General features: G+C 45.8%; 1 protein-coding gene across 2 annotated transcripts in view; it reads right to left on the reverse strand.

Moving 5' to 3' along the window:
- The window catches only part of EFR3B (EFR3 homolog B), a 188,302-nt gene extending 164,703 nt beyond the window's left edge, over window positions 1-23,599 (reverse strand). The window contains exon 1 of one of the 2 annotated variants that reach the window (XM_063441984.1): window positions 22,577-23,599. In XM_063441984.1, coding sequence (XP_063298054.1) covers window positions 22,577-22,583 — 7 coding nt within the window. In that variant the 5' untranslated portion in view covers window positions 22,584-23,599. The remainder of the gene's footprint in view (window positions 1-22,576) is intronic. The other variant, XM_063441983.1, reaches the window with a different exon arrangement.
- Between the last annotated feature and the right edge of the window lie 2,053 nt (window positions 23,600-25,652).

Raw genomic sequence — 25,652 nt, forward strand, 5'->3', positions numbered from 1 at the left:
GATGACCACAATCTGTTTATTCCACCTCACGTTCATCCAGGGGAGCCTATTTCCTCTCCTTCAGCTCCCCGTCCCGCCACAAGCTCAGACCTTGACCCCTTAAGCTGTCTGAGCTCCGCCACCCCGAAGAAACAGAGCCATCCTTATACCATCCTGCCAACCCAAGTTGAGCAGGTCCAAACCCACATCCGAGAGGTGAACACCATCCGAGCGGTAGTATCCAGGCAACCCTTCCTCCAACTCCAGGTGCCGTACCACTACACCCCCTACTTTCCGCACAAAGCTTGCCATCAAGCTATTCACCTTCTTCCTGCACCTCTCCATAGCCCCCGGATCCCGAGCGTGCCGCCACCGGCGCCGCGGGACAATCTCAGACCAGACCAACATTACCCCCGGAAGCAGGCCCCTTAACTTATTAATGTCCTGCTTCATCCACTTCACCAGCCGGCGCTGCGGCGTAAGGCCCAGGTCATTTCCCCCCACATGTAATACCAGCACGTCTGGCGAGTACCCTGCTGCCAGCATCCCAAACAGTTTCCCACAAACATCCCCCCAGCAAAAACCCCGATACCCAAACCAACGAACTGCCAACTGGCCTCTCGGAAAACCCAGCTGCTGGCCTTGCGCTCGAGCTGCGGCCCTCCTCTCGGCCCAGAAGACAAACGAATGGCCCACGATCCATACCACACGCCCTGGGGGGAGAAAACAAATGATGAGGGAAGTCCAACAGAGACCCCTACCCCATCCCCAACCAACACAGCGAAACATCCCAACATAGCCATTAACCCCTCACATCATAACACAAACCTTTTGAATTTGATGGTTCTACACATTTTTTTTTTTTTTTTTTTGAATTACGAAACAGTCCCATTCCATTAATCCAATAGACCCAACCGGACATAGGAGCGGAATCTTACCGATTCCCACCTCCCGATCCTCTTCACCACCTCGTCCCCCAAACCCAACCGTGCGGCCTCCGTGGCCGCCCCAATACGGAACGAGTGCGTCCCAAATCGTGCAGCTTGAAGCCCCAACCTGCCCAAGCCCAACCGAAAAACTTTCGTGAACTGGAACCGAGAAAGGGACGATCCGTCAGCATGCACCAATAAGGAGCCCCCCACCGCTGGCCTCCGCGCCAGATACTCCACCGTAGCAGCCACCGGGCACAAAGCCGAGCCTGGCAAGGCCCCCAGTGTCACGTCCCGGCCCACGCCGCGGACGTCCGTTTTGGACCTGCCAAGGTGCATCACCACCTTCCTATCCAGGATACGGACCCCCGACAGTTGCAGGCCCCCTTGCGCCAGTTTACTAGCACTCACCAATTCCCCTACTCGGAATGCCCCAAAAAACGCCAAAACAAACGCTACTTTGAACAGTAAAGCCTCAAACCCATCAAAACAAACCTCATGCAATATACCCACCAAGTCCCCCAGCAGCCGCACCGACACCGGGCGCCTGGTATCCGGCGCCCTGCGCCCCCTGCGATAACCCTTCAGGGCTTGCCTGATGACGAAGGTCTTGGTAAAGTCCTCCTTCCCATGCCACCGAAACCAAAATGCCATAGCCGCCATGGATCTGTCAACCACGGCAGGGGACGGCCCTTTTGTCAGCAACTGACAGGTGTACCACAAGAAAGCGTCCCGCAGGGCCTCCCCGCTGTCCATGGCCAACCCCTCCAGTGACCGTTCCCACAAGCCCCAAACCTTACTGTACGAGGCCCAAGTGGCCGGTGCCAGAGAAGCCTTCACGAGTCCTCCAAGCAGGACGCCCCCAGCTGCCAAATCTCGTCCGGGCAAGCCAGCCCTTCCTTCGATGCCCCCGGCGCCGCCAGCCAGAAACGGGACCACTGAAAACGAGATAGAGCATCAGCCACCTCATTCAAATAGCCGGGAACATGGCGCGCGCGAAAAACAACATTTCGGGACATACACAGCAATACCAGTCGCCTAAGCAGCTGAACCACCGGCTTTGAGGCCGCCGACTGGCGATTCACCGCGTGAACCACCGCCATGTTATCCGAGAAAAATACCACTTTCCGATCACGCAGCCTGTCACCCCATAACGCTACTGCAACGACCAACGGGAACAACTCCAAGAAAGCCAAGTTGCGCATAAGAGGGCTCGAACCCCAAGAGTCCGGCCACCGCTCCGCACACCAGGAGCCCCCGAAATATGCCCCAAAGCCTATACTGCCCGAAGCATCCGTAAAAAGCTCCAGCTCGGCCGACGACTGGCCCTCCTGCCGGAACAACACCGTCCCATTAAAATCCCGCAAGAAGGCATCCCAGATGCCCAAGTCTGCTCGCATGGCCGCCGACACCCGTACAAAATGGTGCGGGGATCTAACCCCCGCGGTAGCGGCCGACAAGCTGCGACTAAACACCCTTCCCATCGGGATGACCCGACACGCAAAATTGAGCAACCCAATCAAAGACTGTAGCTGCACCAGAGTCACCTTGCGTGCCCCAGCAACGGCAGCCACCGCCCCCCGAAGCCTTGCCAGCTTATCCTGGGGCAGCCGACATTCTCCCCTCCCAGAGTCAATCTCCAGACCTAGAAAACTCAGACACGTGGTCGGGCCCTCGGTCTTATCCGCCGCCAGCGGAACCCCGAATTGGCCCGTCACCCACTCAACCGTCCGCAGCAGGCGCAGGCAATCCAGGGAACCGGCCGGTCCCACACACAGAAAATCATCTAGATAATGTACAATAAGACGACTCCCTGCTTCCACCCGTATCACCCATTCGAGAAAAGTGCTGAATTTCTCAAAATAGGAGCACGAAATGGAACAGCCCATGGGCAGACACAAGTCCACGAAGTAGGCCCCTTCAAAGAAACACCCCAGCAGGTGATGACAGTCCCGGTGGACCGGTAGCAGCCGGAACGCGGCCTCGATGTCCACCTTAGCCATCAGGGCCCCATGCCCGGCCCGCCGGACCAAATCGACCGCCCGGTCGAAAGATGCATATGACACCGAGCACAATTCCTTATGAATACCGTCATTCACCGACTCCCCTTTCGGGTATGAGAGATGGTGAATGAGTCTAAATTTACCCGGCTCCTTCTTGGGGACCACCCCAAGTGGGGAAACCCGCAGGCCCTCCAGCGGAGGCACTACAAACGGGCCTGCCATGCGGCCCAGTCCGACTTCTTTGCCCAGCTTTTCCCTAACCACATCCGGGAAGTCCGCCACAGACTTCAGGTTGCGCAGCCTCCCTTGACCCCCTCTTCGCTCCCGAAACGGAATAAAGAACCCCACCGCAAACCCCGCCAGGAGCACCGCAGCGTCCGCCCTGTTACCGTAGCGGCCTAGCCACGGCTCCATCGCGCTTAGCTTCACTGGGGTTAGGCCCAGGGGAAGCGGATGCACCCCCTCCCCCCGGCGCGACAGCCGCGCCGGCGCCTCCGGACTTACCCTTCTTAAAGCAGCGGTTGAGCCCATGAGCTCCCCCGCAGCCGGAGCACTCATGCTTGAAACGACAGGAGGCTCCCCATTTGCATTGGCCCTCGTTATAGAGCCAGCATAAGCCCTTTTGTAAGGTGGCCGACGAGGCGGACTGCCCCCTGGCGCCGGCCGAGCTCTGAAAGGGCTGCGCTTTTTGCGCCATCATTAGCTTCATCCAGAGCGGCAGGTCCATTTGGTCCCACCGCATACCCGGGTTAGCCGCCAGCCGCTGCCGAAACTGCTCGTCGTACCTCCACCAGGCCAACCCCCCGTAAGTCCGGTACGCCTCCCAAATGCCATCCAAATAGCAGAACAAAGACGAGCACAACCCCGGCGATTTCTCGCCGAGCACGCTAGCCAGCACACAAAAAGCCCGCAACCAATTACCGAAGGACTTCGGTATCTTGCGGTACCGCTTCCTCTTCTCCTCCTCCTCCTTTTTCTCATCCTTCTTATCCTCCTCCTTGAGGTCAATGAAGTCCTCTAACGGGAGGAGGGAGAAAATCTCACAGAACTCGCCCTTCCAAATCTTATCCTTCACGTCCTGTTTCAAATGGACCCCCAGCGGGCCCGCAAAAGATACGTACGCGTGCTGCCTAGCCGCGTCGGGGATACCCCCGGACAACTCAGCCCTTTCGCTCCCAACCTCCCCTATGTCCTGCGGCACCACCAAATCCCCGCCCGAACTAGGCCCCGCGGAATCCCGGATCCGAGAACCTGAAGCCACTGCACCCGGAGCCCATACCTGACCAACGCCGCTAGTGTCACCCCCCGCCCCCAATGAGTGGAGTAGTGCCTGAAGTGTGGTAACTAGTGCGCTAGAGTGTAGTGACCCACTGGACTCACCGGCCAAGCCCCCCGACACCGGAGCGGTGGGGGCTGCAGTACCGATCGCCTGACGTCCGGGAAGAGGAACTTCCGCCGCCATCTCGCCGACCGGGGAGCCCACCCGGTGCCCAGCCTGTGAGGAAGCAGAACGGCTCCGAAATCTAGGACAAGGAGAAGAAGTCCTGGGTAGGGGGTAACGAACATCCACTCCCCTCCCGTCCCGACCCCGGGAGCGCCTGCTCTGCACCGAAGCCTCCCGCTGACCTCTACCACCACGTGGCACCCGGGAACCCCTGGGGCTACGACTCCTCCCGTCTCTACCAGCAAGCCGCCCCTGCTGTCCATACCGAGGGGCTGCCGCACCTTCCCCTGCTGAACTATCCGAGGGGGAGCAGTGCCGACCCGACCGCCCCCGAGCATCCCGGGACCCCAGAGATCTAACGGGTGAGGGACTGTCACTACTACTCCTGGAACCCGGGCCCCCCCTGCGCCCCTCCACTACGGAAAGACCCGACTCCCGGCCTACCCTACGCCCTTGCCTAGCTACCTCCGAAACCCCCTCCCCCACCCCCTTACCTCTGACCCCTTGCTTGCCAGACCCCGATGGCCCCGAACTACCCACCACCCCTACGGGAGACCCTCTGTCTGACCTGGCCCCCTCCCGGGAACCCCTACCACCCTTAGAACTTACTCCTTTAGAGCCACATTTTCTCTTCGGGGCCCCAGGGCCCTCCCCCTTTCCCACTAAGGCCTGTGTACCCCCAACCGGCTTACTCCCGCCCCCCCCAGTGGCAGAGCTCCCCCGAACAACCTTCCCGCCAAGAGGGCCCCGACCTGAGCCCTCTGCACTTGCCTGATGCCTGCCATGCGGTCTCCCGGATCCAGTCTCCTCATCGTCTCCGCTGTCCGAAGGGGGGGAAGCCCTCCTGGGCCTCCCCTCCGTGGGTCTCGAAGCACCAGGGGGCCGCCCGGCCGCCTCCGACCTGCTAGCAGCCGCGCCCCCGTCCACGATATCCCTTTGCCGCCTAGTGCACATCCGAGGCTCCGTCCGCACACGGGGAGGCAAGGCCTCGACCACGCGGCTCCCGGGCCTGCTGCCGGTCGTAACTGGAACTCCACTGCTACCGGGTACCACTTCACCGGGCCCCGCGCCCGGGCTTAGCCTCCTCGGGGGCCTCCGGGCCCGGACCGGTCTCCCGCCATCGCCGTCCCGATCCGCCGCCTCCGCCAGGGCAGGGCCAAGCTGTGCCCGTAGCCAGTCCACACCTTGATGCCGTGCTGCCGACCTGATCCCTTCCAGCAAACGCTCCACGTCGTCCATTGTTCCTGCAGAGGAGACAAAAGAAATCCGACCAAGCAAAGTCCGCGCACACCGAGGCGAACACAAACTCGACCAGGTAGGAAGTTAGAATGACTCACCTAAAATGGCTGCTCATTTAAATAGCCAATCCCACTTACCCATAATTCCAACCCTCGCTTACTTCCTCCTAAGCCCGCCTCCTAACCCCTGTCAAGGCCTTTTTCCGCTTAGCTGCGCTCTAGCTACATGGGGCTACAAGGCTGGTGTCTGAGAGGCCGACGTATCTGAGAAAGTGCACTGACTGCAGACATTGCTGCAGGCAGTCCTTGTAAAATCAATTCCTACAAAGCTGTGGATTTGTGTCTTGTTTATCTGGAAGCGTCTTCACAAAATGCAGTTTGTTTAGTTTTTTCTTCTTGTGTTTTTTTTCCCCAGATCTGAGTTTCTCAGCAAGAGAAATGACAGCAGGAGAGAATGGCCATCCTACACATTGTACCAAGAGAATGCCATTAGCGCTGGAGCGAACAGACGGAGCCAAGCTCTGCCAAAATAATAATCCGTTTACCCCAGAAGCTGACGATTAAAGACGACCCCCTTGTCGATCTCAAATAGGACTACATAACAGCTTGTTCCTTCCACTTGTCGTAGATGAACATCACTGCCCAGAGCTAGTAAAAGAAGATTTAACCACTACATAGCAAGTTGTGATGCGATAAGAACATAGTGGTGATGGTGCCTGGAGTCTGTATGTGCTCATTACTGCACATTTGGAGTTTAACTCCTCCGCTGGAAAAGGTGTAACTCCTACTCGGGCAGCACCATTGGGGTGTCATCAGCCAGTATTAGGGTGTCATCCAAGCTGGCTAATGTCAAACATTCCTTGCACAGATTGTTGACCATTGGCTGAGAGTGGTCAGCTTTCACTCTCAGCTAATGAATGGCACCAGGTGCAGCTTATAGCCTGGGGATCCAGGTAAATAGTCAATCTATTGACAAATTTGTCCATTTACCGAGGAGTCCTAATTTGGACCCTTTAACTGACTATAAATACAAACAAAATAACACATGGAACAGCCAAATAATCATTTTACAAGTGGAGACAGATTAAAGGGACATGATAGGCACCCATACCACTTCATCTCTTGAAAGTGGTTTGGGTTTACTGTTCCTGTCCCCCTTAGTCCTGTAATGTAAAACATTGCAGATTTAGGGAACGCACAATGTTAACATTGCAGTACTAAGACTGCCTGTAGTGGCTGTTTACCAGCTTGAGATCTGAGCGGGGACCCACCGAAGGGCAGGCTATTTCAGCTGCTGCCCATTCTCAGTATTCTCTTGCGCTCCGTTTTTTGCTCTCCACAAGTTTAAAGGGCAATCCAGACGTGGACCCCTTGCTCACGGGGCCTAGAGAGATATCAGCTATGCCTCACTGATGATGCCTAACAAGGCTGAAACGATCGTCTAGGGTTGCTGTGTCTCTCGTGCAGAGGGAACTTGCTGGCATTTCGGATCTGGACTGCCCGTATGGGTGGGACCAGTGTGATATGTTTCAGAGATGTTCTCTCTGTAATGGCACAAGACAAGCTAAAACCAGCTTGAGATCTGTGGGAGGACCCACCGAAGGGCAGGCTATTTCAGCTGCTGCCCGTTCTCAGTATTCTCTTGCACCCTGTTTTTTGCTCTCCTGTAGGGAATACATCTTTGTATTTCTAACATTAAAGTGTTCCTTTAATTAAACCTTACACAAACCTTCCAGTGTCCTGTATCCTCTGTCCAGAAAGATGGAGTTAGCGGACAATACAATGTACAAATCAATGGTTTCTTCTTACCACATAGTGATTTTAATGTTTGCTGATTACAAGTTCATTCAACAAAAAAATATCACTGAATGGTCTTAGCAAATATAACTTGTTTGAAACAAGAATTTATTTGTGGAAAAATATTCTGTTTTCTTGACTTAAACTGATCAAAATCCTCACCCCCTTGTATCCTTTTCAGTTACAATGTAGAGAACACTTCTCATTCTGTAGAAACTTGTGCACCTTAGCTTGGCATTCCAAGTATACAATGGTTAACCTATTAACAGAAATCATTTAACATACAGAGAAGAACACAAGAAACATCACTGTGCAGAGATCTCATAACTCTACACCACTCAAAGATATCTCACGTCTAAAGCCGTATGAGACAGAACCACCCAAGTGTCCTGACTCTACGTGACTGACATACCTTGAGTGGACACCACACCCGTACTGGCCAGCATATTTCATGTTTCAGTGCATACCATTTCACTATTAATATTTAGTATTAAACTTAGAATATTACAAGATGCAGGCTAACAAACATTTACATAAAAACCGCCTTTAATATTGGATGTACTTGTTATGAGAGCTTCACTGCTCCCTTTGTATCTAATATAAACAGCCATGTGAGCAGGAGTTCAGTGACAGGCTTTGATAAGATAAGATTTTGTGAGTTAATAACAAAAGCCATGTGCAGGGTACTGACCTCTCCTTTAATGTCCTCTATCTCTCACACTGTTTGTATCTCTGCACAAAGCACAGGAGCAAAGCTTGTTCTGTTTATATGGTAAAATATAGAGACAGACAGATATTGCTGCTCAATAAAGGAAAGAGGTCCAGGCACTCCTTGGTTCCAAATAGGCACTTTATTGGAACCGCAGCCGTGAAAAAGCTTGGAAAAGACCTAGATGGTCGAAACGTTGCTGAGGTTCCAATAAAGTGCCTATTTTGAACCAAGGAGTGCCTGGACCTCTTTCCTTTATTCTACTACTTTGGGAACATGGTGTTTGGTTCTGGTACAGTTAAGCACTCTGGCTCAGACTGATGGGAGTGAGTGCAGTTCCCTACACACTCTAGGAAGATATTACCGCTCAGTCTCACTCACCAATACCCCGGGCTAGGGATTACAACAGAAATCAGTTAAAGGGACACTATAGCTACATAGACCCCTTTATCTCAATTACGTGGTTTGGGCGCCATGTTTCATCCCCTCTCCCATTTTAACTCTCCAAATGAAAGCATTGCTGTTCTGCAGAATGACAATATTTTCATTGCAAGGTTTAAAGGCTTCTTGTGGTTGTCGCCAGTGCCGGCGCTACCATAAGGCTTAGGGTGCACCGGCCCTGGGGGTGCACTGCGCTCCCCTCCTGCCAGTTACTTCTTGCACCTTGACCGAGCGCAGTCCAGGTCTTACCTCCCGAGGGGACCAGCCTTCTACCGCCCGTCCAGCCTCCTGGCGTCTGCCGCAGGCTGTGTGGAGTGGGCAGGGATATGAATGACATCATATCAATGCTTCCTGTGTACCACACAGCGCGGCTGGCGCCCAGTGATGGGGCTGGGATGTGGGACAGGACTCCACAGAGCCGGCCTCCATGCACCCCAGGGATCAGATTGAACTGATGTAAGTATGTATTTGTGAATGTCTCTGTATGTATGTATGTCTCTGTATGCATGTTTGTCACTGTGTGCAGGTATGTATTTAGGTCTCTGTGTGCATGTATGTATCTATCTATCTCTCTGTATGCATCTCTGTATGCATGCATGCATGTATGTCTCTGTATATGTGTATGTGTGTCTCTGTATACATGTATGTCTGTATGCATGCATGTATGTCTGTATGCATGCATGTCTCTGTATCCATGTATGCAAGTGAATGTATGTCTCTATATGCCTGTATATATGGCTCTGTATGCATGTATGTAACTGTATGCCTTTATGTCTCTTTATGTATGTACGTATGTATGTCTCTGTATGCCTGTATGTCTTTGTATGCATGTATGTATGTATGTATGTATGTATGTATGTATGTATGTATGTGTCTGTATGACGGTAGGCATCTGTATGCATGTATGTCTCTGTATGTATGTTTCTGTATGCCTGTATGACGGTATGTCTCTGTATATGTGTATGTCTCTGCCTGTATGTCTCTGTGTGACTGTGTCTGTATGTCTCTGTATCATTATTTCTGTGTTTGTATGACAGTGTACCTGTATGACCTGTGTGCCTGAAAAACGATGCCTGTGTACCTAGAAAACGATGCCTGTGTGTTTGTGACTTTGGTGGAAAGACACACAAAGGGATCTGGAGGGGAGGGACACACAAAACAGACTGAGGAGGAAAAGAGCCACACATAGGGACTGTGGTGGAGAAGGAGACTCAGAGAGGGGATGGGATAAGAAAGAGACACAGAAAAGGGCTGGAGGTATAAGACACACAAAGGGGCTGGGGGAGGTAAGACACACTAAAGGGGGAATAAAATACACTAGATCTCCAGCCAAAATCCACTATATACATAACACAGAAAGCGACAAGTGTTGGAGATGCAACAACAACACTGCAGATCATACACACATTTGGTGGCAGTGCCCACACATCACTAAATATTGGAAAAGAATCCACACAATCACACAAATGATCTTGGGCAAAAAAATCCCACTAGAGCCCTTACACTTTCTCTTTCTAGAACCACCCAATACTCTGAAGCTAAACAAAATGCACTGCACTCTCTTTCAACATTTAGCTATGGCGGCGTCTCAACTAATCCCCATATACTGGAAATCGCCGCAAGTCCCCTCCACAAGAGAGTGGATCACGAGAGTGGAAAGCACTAAACAAATGGAAGCGATAACATTCGCCAAATCAAAGGACTACACTAAGTTCACCAATATTTGGAAACCTTGGACACAATTCATGGACACCACAACCACTCACTTAACCCTCACTCCCCCTCCCTCCTCCCTACTCCCATTCCTTCCTTTCCTACAAGTCCACACCCAACACCATCTGCCCACCCGCACAAACTCATTCCACTGAGGTTATATAGCCTTTTACTACAAGGTCGCAACAGAACCCTAAACAGCATGACTATTTTTGTAGCGAAATCACGAACTTATATCTCATGTTAAACCTCTTTTTTATGATTCTTTGTATAATTAATCTACCTTTATTGAATCAATATCAATTATAATGTGTTATTGTTACATTTATTACATATGTTTTCAACTTTATATTCTGTTACATTTTGACCTTATGTACCAATTGCATGTCAATGTTGTAAAACTGTATGCACATAAAAAGAATAAAAATTGCGTTTTCTTTTTATTTTGCAGGGGAGGTGGGGGGGGCGGCAAAATGCATCTTTGCATGTGTAGCTAAAATTCCTTGCACTGGCCCTGGCTGTCGCTGAGCCACTAAAGACCAAAATAGCAGAATAAAGCTCATACACCGACTCTCACTTTATAACTTCACTGTCCATGTTGGCAATGTCAATGCTATAGGCATTTGGACAGTACTCGTTGGCTGTACATGTCAGCTGACAAGATCAGCCAATCAATGACATCCAAATAGGAGTTAAATTGACATTGCTACTGTAGATATATTATTATTATTATATGATAGGGATATCTGAATACGATGTGATGCATAACTGACTGAGTACGCCAGAGGCATTCTGGCACCATTACCATTTCGGTAGGTTGTTATGGTGCTTAAAGTCTCATTTTAAAGGACCACTCTAGGCACCCAGACCACTTCAGCTTAATGAAGTGGTCTGGGTGCCAGGTCCAGCTAGGGTTAACTAATTGTTTTATAAACATAGCAGTTTCAGAGAAACTGCTATGTTTATCAATTAGTTAAGCCTTCCCCTTTTTCCTCTAGTGGCTGTCTCACTGACAGCCACTAGAGGCGCTTGCGTGATTCTCACTGTGAAAATCACAGTGAGAGCACGCAAGCGTCCATAGGAAAGCATTATGAATGCTTTCCTATGTGACCGGCTGAATGCGCGCGCAGCTCTTGCCGCGCGTGCGCATTCAGCCGACGGGGAGGAGAAGAGGCGGATCGGAGGAGGAGAGCAGGAGGAGAGCTCTCCGCCCAGCGCTGGAAAAAGGTAAGATTTAACCCCTTTCCCCTTTCCAGATCCGGGCGGGAGGGGGTCCCTGAGGGTGGGGGCACCCTCAGGGCACTCTAGTGCCAGGAAAACGAGTATGCTTTCCTGGCACTAGAGTGGTCCTTTAATGAATAAATCCCCAGAGATATATTCATCCTCGGGTGCTGCTGCTCTACTATAAATTTGAAAATGAGCTCTCACTGCTACACAGCTCGCCATACGGGAGGTGATTCAATGTAGAAAGCCGCCTCCTTACACCAACGGATGCCCTAAAACAGGGTTACTGAAAAGGTAGATCCACAGATGTCGTAGAACTACAACTCCCATGATGCTTTACCATTCTAAAGACCTTCTAAAAGTAAGCAAATCATCATGGGAGATGTTCTAAAACATCTGAGGATCTACCTTTTGGGTACCCCTGCCCCAAAACATAGCTAATTAGAACTGGCACAATGTGGGCCTCAAATACCAGCCCTACTGGAAGGTGATTCCATATATCTAGCACCCTATCCCTATACCATCCCACATGTTTATTCTATTAAAGGGATACTCCAGGCACCCAGACCACTTCTGCTCATTGGAGTGGTCTGGGTGCCAACTCCCACTACCCTTAACCCTGCAAGTGTAATTATTGCAGTTTTTCATAAACTGCAATAATTACCTTGCAGGGTTAACTCCACCTCTAGTGGCTGTCTACTAGACAGCCACTAGAGGTCACTTCCTGGGTTCTAGCACAGGTTTCCTGTGCTAGAGCGTCGCTGGACGTCCTCACGCTGTGTGAGGACCTCCAGCGTCGCTCAAAACCCCATAGGAAAGCATTGAAATGATTTTTCAATGCTTTCCTATGGGGAGACGTAATGCGCATGCGCTGCATTTCCGCGCATGCGCATTAGGTCTCCTCGGCCGGTGGGCGAGATCAGTCTCGCCCACCGGCCGACGCAATCACTGGGAGACGCGTCGCGGAGGCGGAGACAGCGGCGAGGGACATCGCCGCTGTCCCAGGTAAGTGACTGAAGGGGTTTTCACCCCTTCAGTAACCGGGGATTGGTGGGTTGGAGGGAGAGGGACCCTCCAGTGCCAGAAAAACGGATCGTTTTTCTGGCACTGGAGTTTCCCTTTAAGCTATATCCATTCCAGTATAACCATCAATATTTAAATAACTCACGGGTGGAGCAATGTTTAGAGAGGTGTTGACCAGTTCTATATGAACTTAGGGGGTGTGATATTACACATGTCCATCCTCTATAATAAATGACCACAACAAACATGGTTTCAACAATCAACTGAAAGGTTCATATTTATTTGAAAGGTTGAAAGCCTATAAACAACCTCTGTGTACTTGATAAAATAATAAAGGTAGTTTAAGGTATTTTAGTGATTCATTATTTTTACACATGACAGGATGTTTTGAGGAAGGACATGACTCGTCAGACGCACGCCAGTAACCACAAACTGGAGTGATTGCACGTCAATAGAAAAATCAACAACATTAGACGTGTACGCTGTAATTGTGTTTTCCATAACGGAAACATGAAGAGAGTCTCTTAACCCCTTTATTGCATCACTCCCTCTGACTAGAATGTCTTACTTGGCGGGGTAAATTCCAAGTAAGTAGCAATTAAAGGGTTAAACGTGAAATGTATAGTACTCTGCAAGGGGTGTTTTAATAAAAGCAGGAATTTGTGCAAAAAATGATTCCAAAATAAGGAAAAATTAGACAATTGAAAAACTTGAAATTGACCACAGAGTGTAATAATATATGATATGATCCCTGTCCAACCTTTCCGTGGTACTAAAGGGACGGACACTGGAGGCACCAAGACCACTTCCGCTCATTGAAGTGGTCTGGATGCGTAGTCCCATGTCCCTTAACCCTCCAATAGTAATTACTGCAGTTATTGAGAAAATTAAATAATGCTTTCCTATGGGGAAATCCTAATGCGCGTTAGGTCTCCCCAGCCGGATGACGTCGGTGGAGGAGGAGAGTGGACAGAGCTTGACCCAGCGCCAAGGGACATCGGTGTTGGATTCAGGTAAGTCACTGAAGGGATATTAACCCCTTTGGCGCGCGGTGGGGGGGGCACTCTAGGATTCAGCTTTGTTTTCCTGGCACTATAGAATCCCTTTAACTAGGCTCATGGCATCAACACATCCCCAACATGAAACGTGCTATCTGCAGAATCATATTATATCCTGGGCGATCTTAAATTACTCAATTTTTGAAAAATGACAAACTTTAAATTTTTCCAAACATATTCCACTAGAGAAACTTCCAATCTTTTGAAGATCTTTACATCACAGTGTATCTGACTAAAAGTCCACTAAAGCCACCCAGACCACTTCATCTCAACATGTCTGTTGTTTTTAAAGCATGAAACCAGAGCTGAATATTCCTATTTTGAAATATTTCCTGAACCCACTGATAACTATTGGCAACCTGGGCAACAAACAGTATTCTATATCACTATTGAAGCTACATAAGCAATAACTCCAGGCACAGCGCTCAGAAATCTTTGGAGTGTTTACAATTGGACTAATTATTATTTTCACTTTAGATTGTCACTTTTAACAAGTTAAATAGACTTTTTGCAAGCCTCTGAACGCGCGTTAATCATATTATTCCGTTATTTAGTGCATATACTATATAGTGGATCTCCAAATCTATTAAGTCAGACCTTCAAAGAGGGAAAAATATAAAAGGAACATCCACTTGATTTAGATTTTCATCCCTAAAAATTTCCCATTCAGGATTTAGTGATTTGAAGTGGTTATGGTGCCTGGAGTCTGGATGTCCAGCGTTTGGCTATGAAGCGCTGCACATACGTAGTTTAACCAAACCTCCTACAGCATCGTATAACACTATATAATATAGAGTACCCGGCACACACAGGGTTACAGTATGTGGATACAATGTGAAAGCCGATAATGTTTATACTGGGGGCGCATTCTGATGTCACAAAAAACATTACAAAGTCCATCCAAGCCATGACAAATGTCTACAGCTCCCAGGTCTCTACAGGAGGCAAACTGGAAATATGTAACAGTAATTCCGGAGCAATCATCTGGTTTTCCACAAAATAAAGAAGAATTATGTAATATAAGTATTTTCCTTAGTGAGTACATTTCCCAAATAGCTAATTTAAAAAAAAAAAGAGCATAAAACCTGTAATTGATGTGTAATAATACCTTGTATGGCTTTTTTTTTTATCATTTACAAAACTGCCCATGGCATTCCTTCCCCAACCTTAACACAGGTGTTTCGGAAGCAACACATACATACAACAAATAGGGGTCTTTGTTTATCTGTTAAAATCCACTTTGAGAAATTAGTCTTTTTGTTTTAGTTGTTTAAATTAGTTTGTTTTGCTTAATGCACCCACCCATTCTACCACTCCTTCCCAACTTGCAGGGTTTCCTCTTTTGATCCAACGATATTACAACTTTGGTTTCTGGGAGTTGTAGTTCAGCTATTGAGTTTTATACAATAGAAATCTAACAACGGAACTACACATCCTATAAATCTCGCTGTGCCCATAAAGCATTGAGTACGGGATAATCTCAGCAGTGTTACAGGAAGTTATGTGAGCATCAGTTAATCTCCAGTTTGCAAAGAGCTCACTGCACACGCTACAAAGCCTGGATAATTGCAGCAAACGTCAAGCGTAGCATTTTTATTTAATTTTCGTACTTTTTTCGTGTAGCTGCATGCATTTCTTAATGCGTGATTTATAAAAACACGAAGAAGTAAAACGCTTATTAATATTGTCACAATTTATCGGTTTATTCATGGAGTGGTCGTTCATGCAATCATCGGGTGTTTCTATAGAAGTTTGTATACAACTCAAATTGCCCCAAAACCACAAAGCATTGGAAAATTCAATGCTGGCTCTGTCGGACTTTATGCAAATCACGTCAGCTCTCCGTGCCTTGGGAAACAAATTAGATTGTAGCCCTTTAGTAGTGTATTAAAATCAAGCAAGGATCCTCATCTCCAGCAAGGAGTGTCCCTTAAATAGCTTTGTGTAATGCACTCTATACATTATATATGCATATATATTGACTTACTATGTAACAATGACCTTTTCCTCCGTCATAATGATTGGTTTCTTAATCTTACATTATATATAAACATTTACACGTTAAAATGTTTGCCCTAACCAGCTCTTAAATATCGCCATTGGTGATTTTTTTAGAATTAAAATGATATATCTCTGGCCGGGTGCTGTCACCATGTGTATCAGTCTTTCTGTCATGCTGAGCCGTTAGTCAGCCTGCTGCACAGATTTCCACAATAATGTGTTAATTCCAACAGATTCCAACACGGAATAATTAACCACAAAATATGTCCATGTTTCTCTACAGTGCAGAACAGGCCGGTGTCATTCTTGTATCAGAGCTCAGGGTACATTGGGGGGCAGGTACATATGGGATATCCCACAGGGGCAAAACTGAACTGGTATTGTAAGTGGAAGGAACAGGAGATAAACAGATACAGCAGATACGCATTCCACCATTAGCAACCAGAGATCAAGGATGCAATTGGGGAGGGGTGCAGTAAAATGCTTATCCTAAAGCTGTGTGTGTTGTATTTTGTTTTGTTTAGGTTTTGCTTTGTCCCCACCCTTTCTAATGGCTCTGGATTCAGGTTATTGTTGTGTAAATTGTAAAGCTATTTTGCATTATGGGCTTTTCTTCCTTTCAGGAACATCTCAACATGAATTGATCTAACCTGCTGCGTAATTTGATTGCTCTGTGAGGAGACCCAAAACTCACACGTGTGAGGATAAGCAACACTCAAATCACACATACTGAACTAAATATTCTAATTCCCAGTACCAGGCAGTAAATACATACCCAAACAATGCTGATAATTCGTTAAATTATTCGAATGAGAAATTATAGAAAAAAAGAAAAGACATTTAAATAAATATTTGCCGAACTGGAAGTATAGTTGACTTTGAGATTTTCTCCAATTCATTAATTTGGACCTTGAATTTAAATTCAATTTGAATTCCTGACAATTGTAATATTAGCTAATACTGTAGAGCTGTGCGCAAGGAATCATGGGACATTCTGAATTTGCATCGAATGCCAGGTGTGCCAGCAAAGCCTTGCATTTAACAACAAAATTAAAATAGAATAACAAAAGATGAGCTTCTTAAAAAAATTACTGGATTAAAGGAAATCGAACGGTTAACATTTAGTTAGCCATTGGATTGTGTCATTACCTACAAAGAGACAGCTCCTCTGTAAATCCCTGACAAGTTACAGCATTTAGCAAAGTTAGCTCACACCCATGGCATTCACAAGATAAACAGTATAGTCCGATAAGATGGAGGAGGGCTTAGCAGTTATAGTAATCAATATCTTTGACCTGGAGAGACTGTACCAGCCACGCAAAGAGCGACCAAACAATATAATAAATATATATAGGCCCAAATTTAAAAAGATAAAACAAATAGAATACAAAAACAAAAAATTAATTTAAAAAAAAAAAAAAATCACACACACCAGATAGTGTCTCTAGCAAGTTAAAATAAGTGGAATTAATATCAGTTTGGGCCCTCATGGTCAGCAGCAACATTTTCACAGTGTGAGCAGCACACATTTATTTAGATTAATACATATTATGTTAATTAATAATGTTTAAACTTTACATATCTCAAATGGGAAACCTTTTTCGGTGTGGACACAGTATGCCTGTTCCTGGCCAGGAGAAGACTATAGGCAACTCCCATCATGCTTGGCCAGAGTTGTAGTCCATGGCACCAGGAGTGGAATAAAGAGTTTGTCTTTGCTTCTGTTTATGACAAGAGGCTGTCCAGCTGTGGCCTATGTAAATACACCCACAGCATGAGAGAATCTGATGCTGGCTCAGCGTAATGGGAGTTACAGTGCATAGTAGGTCTAAGGTTACTTTTTCTAGTTTCCAGTGCTCCTGGTGGATGGAAGGAGGGGTTGTGACAAAGTCTCTGCAATGCAAATAAACTAAGAGTCGATGAAAAAAAACACAGTGTCTCTAGAGAGACAACCTCGGACCATAACAACGTTATTTCAATGAAGATGGAATGGTGCCTTGAGTGTTGATTTACATTTTTTGTTGGAATAACCACTTAAAGGGACACTATAGTCGTCAGAACAACGAAATCTTATTGTATTTGTTCAGGTGAGTAGAATCTGTCCCTTCAGGCGTTTTGCAGTACACACTGAGTACACATCTTCAGAGAAAATGCAGTGTTCACATTACAGCCTAGGGATATCTCCACTACCCACTCCTCAGATGGCTACAAGAGGTGCTTCCTGGGGCAGTGCTGCACAGTATGACTGACATTCAGTGTCTCCACCCACTCCATGGAGACACTGAACTTTCCTCATAGATATACATTTATTCAATTCATGTCTAGTAGGAGATACTGATTGGCCAGGGCTGTGTTTGACTTGTGTTGGCTCTGCCCCAGGACTGCCTCCTTGACGGCCTCAGCCAATACTATGGGAAAGCTTCGTGATTGGCTCACAGAATTACTTCTGGTCATGTCAGGCATGCAGGCAGATCAGGGGCTGAGGCAGCAGCTGCAGACTTGAATACAAGTAAGATTTTACTATATTGAGGGATAGGTAAATCTGCATATTGTACTATCTATACTATCTGCCAGTGAGTATTACTAGATAAGTCTGCATACTGTACTATCTGCCAGCATTACTAGTTAAGTCCGCATGCTGTACTATCTGCCAGCATTACTAGTTAAGTCCGCATACTGTACTATCTGCCAGCATTACTAGATAAATCCACATACTGTACTAAGACCATACTCTTATATTGCCTTGCGCCATGTACTGTCACACTGCTCAGAGCCATATACATTTTTATACTGCCCAGCAATATACATTCTCATACTGCCCAGCATTTCATACCCTCGTACTGCCAGCATTGTACATTCTCATACTGCCCAGCATTACATGCCCACGTACGGCTAGCATTGTACATTCTCATACTGAACAGCAATATACATTATCATACTGCCCAGCATTGTACATTATCATACTGCCCAGCAATATACAGTCTCATACTGGCAGCAATATACATTATCATACTATGCAGCATTTCATACCCTCGTACTGCCCAGCAATATACATTGTCATACTGCCAGCAATATACATTCTCATACTGCCCATCAATATACATTCTCATACTGCCCAGCAATATACATTCTCATACTGGCCAGCATTGTACATTCTCATACTGGCCAGCATTGTACATTCTCATACTGGCCAGCATTGTACATTCTCATACTGGCCAGCAATATAAATTATCATACTGCCAGCAATATACATTATCATACTATGCAGCATTTCATACCCTCGTACTGTCCAGCAATATACATTGTCATATTGTCCAGCAATATACATTCTCATACTGCCCAGCATTGTACATTCTCATACTGCCCAGCAATATACATTCTCATACTGCCCAGCAATATACATTCTCATACTGCCCAGCAATATACATTCTCATACTGCCCAGCAATATACATTCTCATACTGCCCAGCATTTCATACCCTCGTACTGCCCAGCAATATACATTCTCATACTATGCGGCATTTCATACCCTCGTACTGCCCAGCAATATACATTCTCATACTGCCCAGCAATATACATTCTCATACTGCCCAGCATTGTACATTCTCATACTGCCCAGCAATATACATTCTCATACTATGCGGCATTTCATACCCTCGTACTGCCCAGCAATATACATTGTCATATTGTCCAGCTATATACATTCTCATACTGCCCAGCATACCCTCATACTAGGTTCAAGTCTCATATGGATGGTAAGCAAGGAGTCTCCATAACATGGGAATCTCTCAGGATAGGATAATTACTGGGGGTCTCCCTATAAATGGGTAATTCAGAGTAAATTATTACAGTATTAGCAGTATTATTACAGAGAGTGATTTTAAATACTTTCATTATTTGGGTCTCACTATAAAAGGGTAGCTCAGGGTAAATGATTACAGTACTAGGAGTATTATTACATAGAGTGATAAAGAATGATTCATTACTGGGGGTCTCACTGTAAATGGGTAACTCAGGGTAAATTATTACAGTGCTAGGTAGCAGTATTATTATATAGTGATTGAGAATAATTCATTATTGGTGGTCTCACTGTAAATGGATAATTCAAAGTAAATAATTACAGTACTGGGAGTATTACTATAGTGTGATTGAGAATAATTCATCACTGGGGGTCTCATGGTAAATTGGTTATTCAGGGTAAATGATTACAGTGCTAGGTAGCAGTATTATTATATAGTGATTGAGAATAATTCATTATTGGAATCTCACTATCAATGGGTACTTCAGGGTAAATGATTACAATACTGGGAGTATTATAGAGTGATTGAGACTAATTCATTACTGGGGGTCTCACTATAGATGGGTAACTTAGGGTAAATTATTATAGTACTTGGGTTATTATTATAAAGTGATTGAGAATAATTCATTACTGGGGTCTCACTATCAATGGGTAATTCAGGGTAAATGATTACAGTACAAGGGGTATTATTATAGAGTAATTGAGAATAATTCATTACTTGGGGTCTCACTATAGATGGGTAACTTAGGGTAAATTATTATAGTACTTGGGGTATTATTATAGAGTGATTGAGAATAATTCATTACTGGGGGTCTCACTATAGATGGGTAACTCAGGGTAAATGATTACAGTACTAGGAGTATTATAGAGTGATTGAGAATAATATATTACTGGGGGTCTCACTGTAAATTGGTAATTCAGGGTAAATTATTACAGTGCTAGGTAGCAGTATTATTATATAGTGATTGAGAATAATTCATTGTTGGGGTTCTCACTATAAATGGGTAATTCAGGGTAAATTATTACAGTACTGGGAGTATTATTATAGAGTGATTGAGAATAGTTAATTACTGGGGCTCTCACTTTCAATGGGTAACTCAGGGTAAATGATTACAGTACTAGGAGTATTATAGAGTGATTGAGAATAATTCATTATTGGAGGTCTCACTATAAATGGGTAACTCAGGGTAAATTATTATACTTCTTGGGGTATTATTATAGAGTAACTGAGAATAATTCATTACTGGGGTCTCACTGTAAATTGGTAATTCAGGGTAAATGATTACAGTACTGGGAGTATTATTATATAGTGATTGATTATAATTCATTATTGGGGGTCACACGGTAAATGGGTAACTTAGGATAAATGATTACAGTACTAGGAGTATTATTATAGAGTGATTGATTATAATTCATTATTGGGGATCTCACTGTAAATGGGTAACTTAGTATAAATGATTACAGTACTAGGAGTATTACTACATAGAGTGATTGAGAACAATTCATTACTGGGGGTCTCACTGTAAATGGGCAACTTGGTAAATTATTACAATACTGGGAGTATTATTATAGAGTGATTGAGAATAATTTCACTATTGGGGGTCTTACTGTAAATGGGTAACTCATGATAAATTATTACAGTACTAGGAGTATTACTACATAGAGTGATTAAGAATAATTCATTACTGGGGATCTCACTGTAAATGGGTAACTCAGGATAACTAATTACAGTACTAGGAGTATTATTATAGAGTGATTGAGAATTCATTACTGGGGGTCTCACTATAAATGGGTAACTCAGGGTAAATGATTACAGTATTGGGAGTATTATTATATAGTGATTGAGAATAATTCATTACTGGGGGTCTCACTATCAATGGGTAACGCAGGGTAAATGATTACAGTAGATAGAGTGAGAATAATTCATTACTGGGGGTCTCATGGTAAGTTGGTAATTCAGGGTAAATTATTACAGTGCTAGGTAGCAGTATTATTATATAGTGATTGATTATAATTCATTATTGGGGGTCTCATTGTAAATGGGTAACTCAGGGTAAATTATTACAGTACTAGGAGTATTATTATAGAGTGATTATAATTCATTATTGGGGGTCTCATTGTAAATGGTAACTCAAGGTAAATGATTACAGTACTAGGAGTATTATTATAGAGTGATTATAATTCATTATTGGGGGTCTCATTGTAAATGGTAACTCAGGGTGAATGATTACAGTACTAGGAGTATTACTACATAGAGTGATTGATTATAATTCATTATTGGGGATCTCATTGTAAATGGGTAACTCAGGGTAAATTATTACAGCACTAGGAGTATTACTACATAGAGTGATTGATTATAATTCATTATTGGGGTCTCATTGTAAATGGTAACTCAGGGTAAATGATTACAGTACTAGGAGTATTATTATAGAGTGATTATAATTCATTATTGGGGGTCTCATTGTAAATGGTAACTCAGGGTGAATTATTACAGTACTAGGAGTATTACTACATAGAGTGATTGATTATAATTCATTATTGGGGATCTCATTGTAAATGGGTAACTCAGGGTAAATTATTACAGCACTAGGAGTATTACTACATAGAGTGATTGATTATAATTCATTATTGGGGGTCTCATTGTAAATGGTAACTCAGGGTGAATGATTACAGTACTAGGAGTATTACTACATAGAGTGATTGTTTATAATTCATTATTGGGGATCTCACTGTAAATGGTAACTCAGGGTAAATGATTACAGTACTAGGAGTATTACTACATAGAGTGATTGATTATAATTCATTATTGGGGATCTCATTGTAAATGGGTAACTCAGGGTAAATTATTACAGCACTAGGAGTATTACTACATAGAGTGATTGATTATAATTCATTATTGGGGGTCTCATTGTAAATGGTAACTCAGGGTGAATGATTACAGTACTAGGAGTATTACTACATAGAGTGATTGTTTATAATTCATTATTGGGGATCTCACTGTAAATGGTAACTCAGGGTAAACTATCCTAGTGCTCTGCAATGCACTCCATGCCCCGGGCACTTAAAAGGTCAATACTCATAAAACTCATCAAATAATTTTCATAGCACTGCATATAGAGATACATATTACTCATTCTAAATATTATTATTATTATTATTATTTTTATGAATGGTCTGCTCTATGACTCCAGTTCCCCAACACTCAGCACTGAGTCTTACCATACATAGCTGCTCTCCCAGTCTCCCCTCTCTGGGTCAGGGCTCAGGATGCAGGATGCTGCTTGTCCCAGGACTGAGTTTGCACTCACACTCAGCAGGGAATATCTCCATACAGCTCTGCTAGTCTCCTCTCTTTGTGAAAGTCATCAGGCAAGTGAGTGGTCCTTGTTGCAGGATGAGTCTGCACTCACACTGAGAGTCCACTGTGTGTTTCAATAGCCAGGATGCTGAGTGGTCCTTGTTGCAGGATGAGTCTTCACTCACACTGAGAGTCCACTGTGTGTTTCAATAGCCAGGATGCTGAGTGGTCCTTGTTACAGGGTGAGTCTGCACTCACACTCAGAGCCCCCTGTGTGTGTCAGTGGCCAGGATGCTGAGTGGTCCTTGATTCAGGGATGAGTCTGCACTCACATTCAGAGTCCCCTGTGTGTATCGATAGCCAGGATGCTGAGTGGTCCTTGTTGCAGGGTGAGTCTGCACTCACACTCAGAGCCCCCTGTGTGTGTCAGTGGCCAAGATGCTGAGTGGTCCTTGTTGCAGGATGAGTCTGCACTCACACTGAGAGTCCACTGTGTGTTTCAATAGCCAGGATGCTGAGTGGTCCTTGTTACAGGGTGAGTCTGCACTCACACTGAGAGTCCACTGTGTGTTTCCAATAGCCAGGATGCTGAGTGGTCCTTGATTCAGGGATGAGTCTGCACTCACATTCAGAGTTCCCTGTGTGTATCGATAGCCAGGATGCTGAGTGGTCCTTGTTGCAGGGTGAGTCTGCACTCACACTCAGAGCCCCCTGTGTGTGTCAGTGGCCCCTTGTTCCTGGCTTCGCACGGGGAGGGGGAGGGAAGGAATGAATGGAGAAGCAGAAACGAGCTAATTCAGCCTTGTGGCTCCAGATCTGTCCCCGGGGAGCAGGGAGGAGGGTTCAATGGAAGTGTACCCCTCCCCAAAACCAGCCTTCTCCCACTGCCCCCTCCCCAAAACCAGCCTTCTCTCTCACTGACTGCTACCTCCCCAAAACCAGCCTTCTCTCTCACTGACTGCTACCTCCCCAAAACCAGCCTTCTCTCTCACTGACTGCCTCCTCCCCAAAACCAAGCTTCTCTCTCACTGACTGCCCCCTCCCCAAAACCAGCCTTCTCTCTCACTGAATGCTACCTCCCCCAAACCAGCCTTCTCCCACTGCCCCCTCCCCAAAACCAGCCTTCTCCCACTGCCCCCTCCCCAAAACCAAGCTTCTCTCTCACTGACTGCCCCCTCCCCAAAACCAGCCTTCTCTCTCACTGACTGCCCCCTCCCCAAAAGCAGCAGTCTCTCTCACTGACTGTCCCCTCCTCAAAAACAGCCTGCTCTCTCACTGACTGCCCCCTCACAAAAAACAATCCTCTCTCACTGACTTTCCCCTCCCCAAAACCAGCCTTCTCTCTCACTGACTGCCCCCTCCCAAAAACCAGCCTTCTCTCTCACTGACTGCCCCCTCCCCAAAATCAGCCGTCTCTCTCACTGACTGCCCCCTCACAAAAACCAGCCGTCTCTCTCACTGACTGCCCCCTCCCCAAAACCAGCCGTCTCTCTCACTGACTGCCCACTCCCCAAAACCATTCCTCTCTCACTGACTGTCCCCTCCCCAAAACCAGCCTTCTCTCTCACTGACTGCCCCCTCCCCAAAACCAGCCTTCTCTCTCACTGACTGCCCCCTCCCCAAAACCAGTCCTCTTTCTCACTGACTGCCCCCTCCCCAAAACCAGCCTTCTCTCACTGCCTGTCCCCTCCCCTAAACAAGTATTCTTTCTCACTGACTATCCCTCCCCAAAACAAGCCTTCCCCCACTGCCCCCTCCCCAAAACCAGCCTTCTCTCGCACTGTCCCCTCCACAAACACAACCTTTTCCTGCCCCCTCCCCAAAACGAGCCTTTTCTCACGGCTCCCTCCCCAAAACCAGCCCTCCCTCCTTTGCTGCACAGACTGCAGTAAACGCAAAATAGTCAGACATTGCACAAAATTTGTCTTTTCTACCAACTCCAGATATCTCTATCTATTCTACCAACTCCAGATATCTCTATCTATTCTACCAGCTCCAGATATCTCTACCTATTCTACCAGCTCCAGATATCTCTATCTATTCTACCAACTCCAGATATCACTATATATTCTACCAGCTCCAGATATCTCTATCTATTCTACCAACTCCAGATACCTCTATCTGTTCTGCCAACTCCAGATATCTCTATCTATTCTACCAGCTCCAGATATCTCTATCTATTCTACCAGCTCCAGATATCTCTATCTGTTCTACCAACTCCAGATATCTCTATCTATTCTACCAGCTCCAGATATCTCTATCTATTCTACCAACTCCAGATATCTCTATCTGTTCTACCAACTCCAGATATCTCTATCTATTCTACCAGCTCCAGATATCTATGTCTATTCTACCAACTCCAGATATCTCTATCTATTCTACCAACTCCAGATATCTCTATCTGTTCTACCAACTCCAGATATCTCTATCTATTCTACCAGCTCCAGATATCTCTATCTATTCTACCAACTCCAGATATCTCTGTCTATTCTACCAGCTCCAGATATCTCTGTCTATTCTACCAACTCCAGATATCACTATCTATTCTACCAACTCCAGATATCTCTATCTATTCTACCAGCTCCAGATATCTCTATCTATTCTACCAACTCCAGATATCTCTATCTATTCTACCAACTCCAGATATCTCTCTATCTATTCTACCAACTCCAGATATCTCTATCTATTCTACCAACTCCAGATATCTCTATCTATTCTACCAACTCCAGATATCTCTATCTATTCTACCAACTCCAGATATCTCTGTCTATTCTACCAACTCCAGATATCTCTGTCTATTCTACCAATTCCAGATATCACTATATATTCTACCAGCTCCAGATATCTCTATCTATTCTACCAGCTCCAGATATCACTATATATTCTACCAACTCCAGATATCACTATCTATTCTACCAATTCCAGATATCACTATCTCTTCTACCAGCTCCAGATATCTCTATCTATTCTACCAACTCCAGATATCTCTATCTATTC

The sequence above is a fragment of the Pelobates fuscus genome, chromosome 2, assembly GCF_036172605.1.
Source record: "Pelobates fuscus isolate aPelFus1 chromosome 2, aPelFus1.pri, whole genome shotgun sequence".
Classification (NCBI taxonomy): Eukaryota; Metazoa; Chordata; class Amphibia; order Anura; family Pelobatidae; genus Pelobates; species Pelobates fuscus.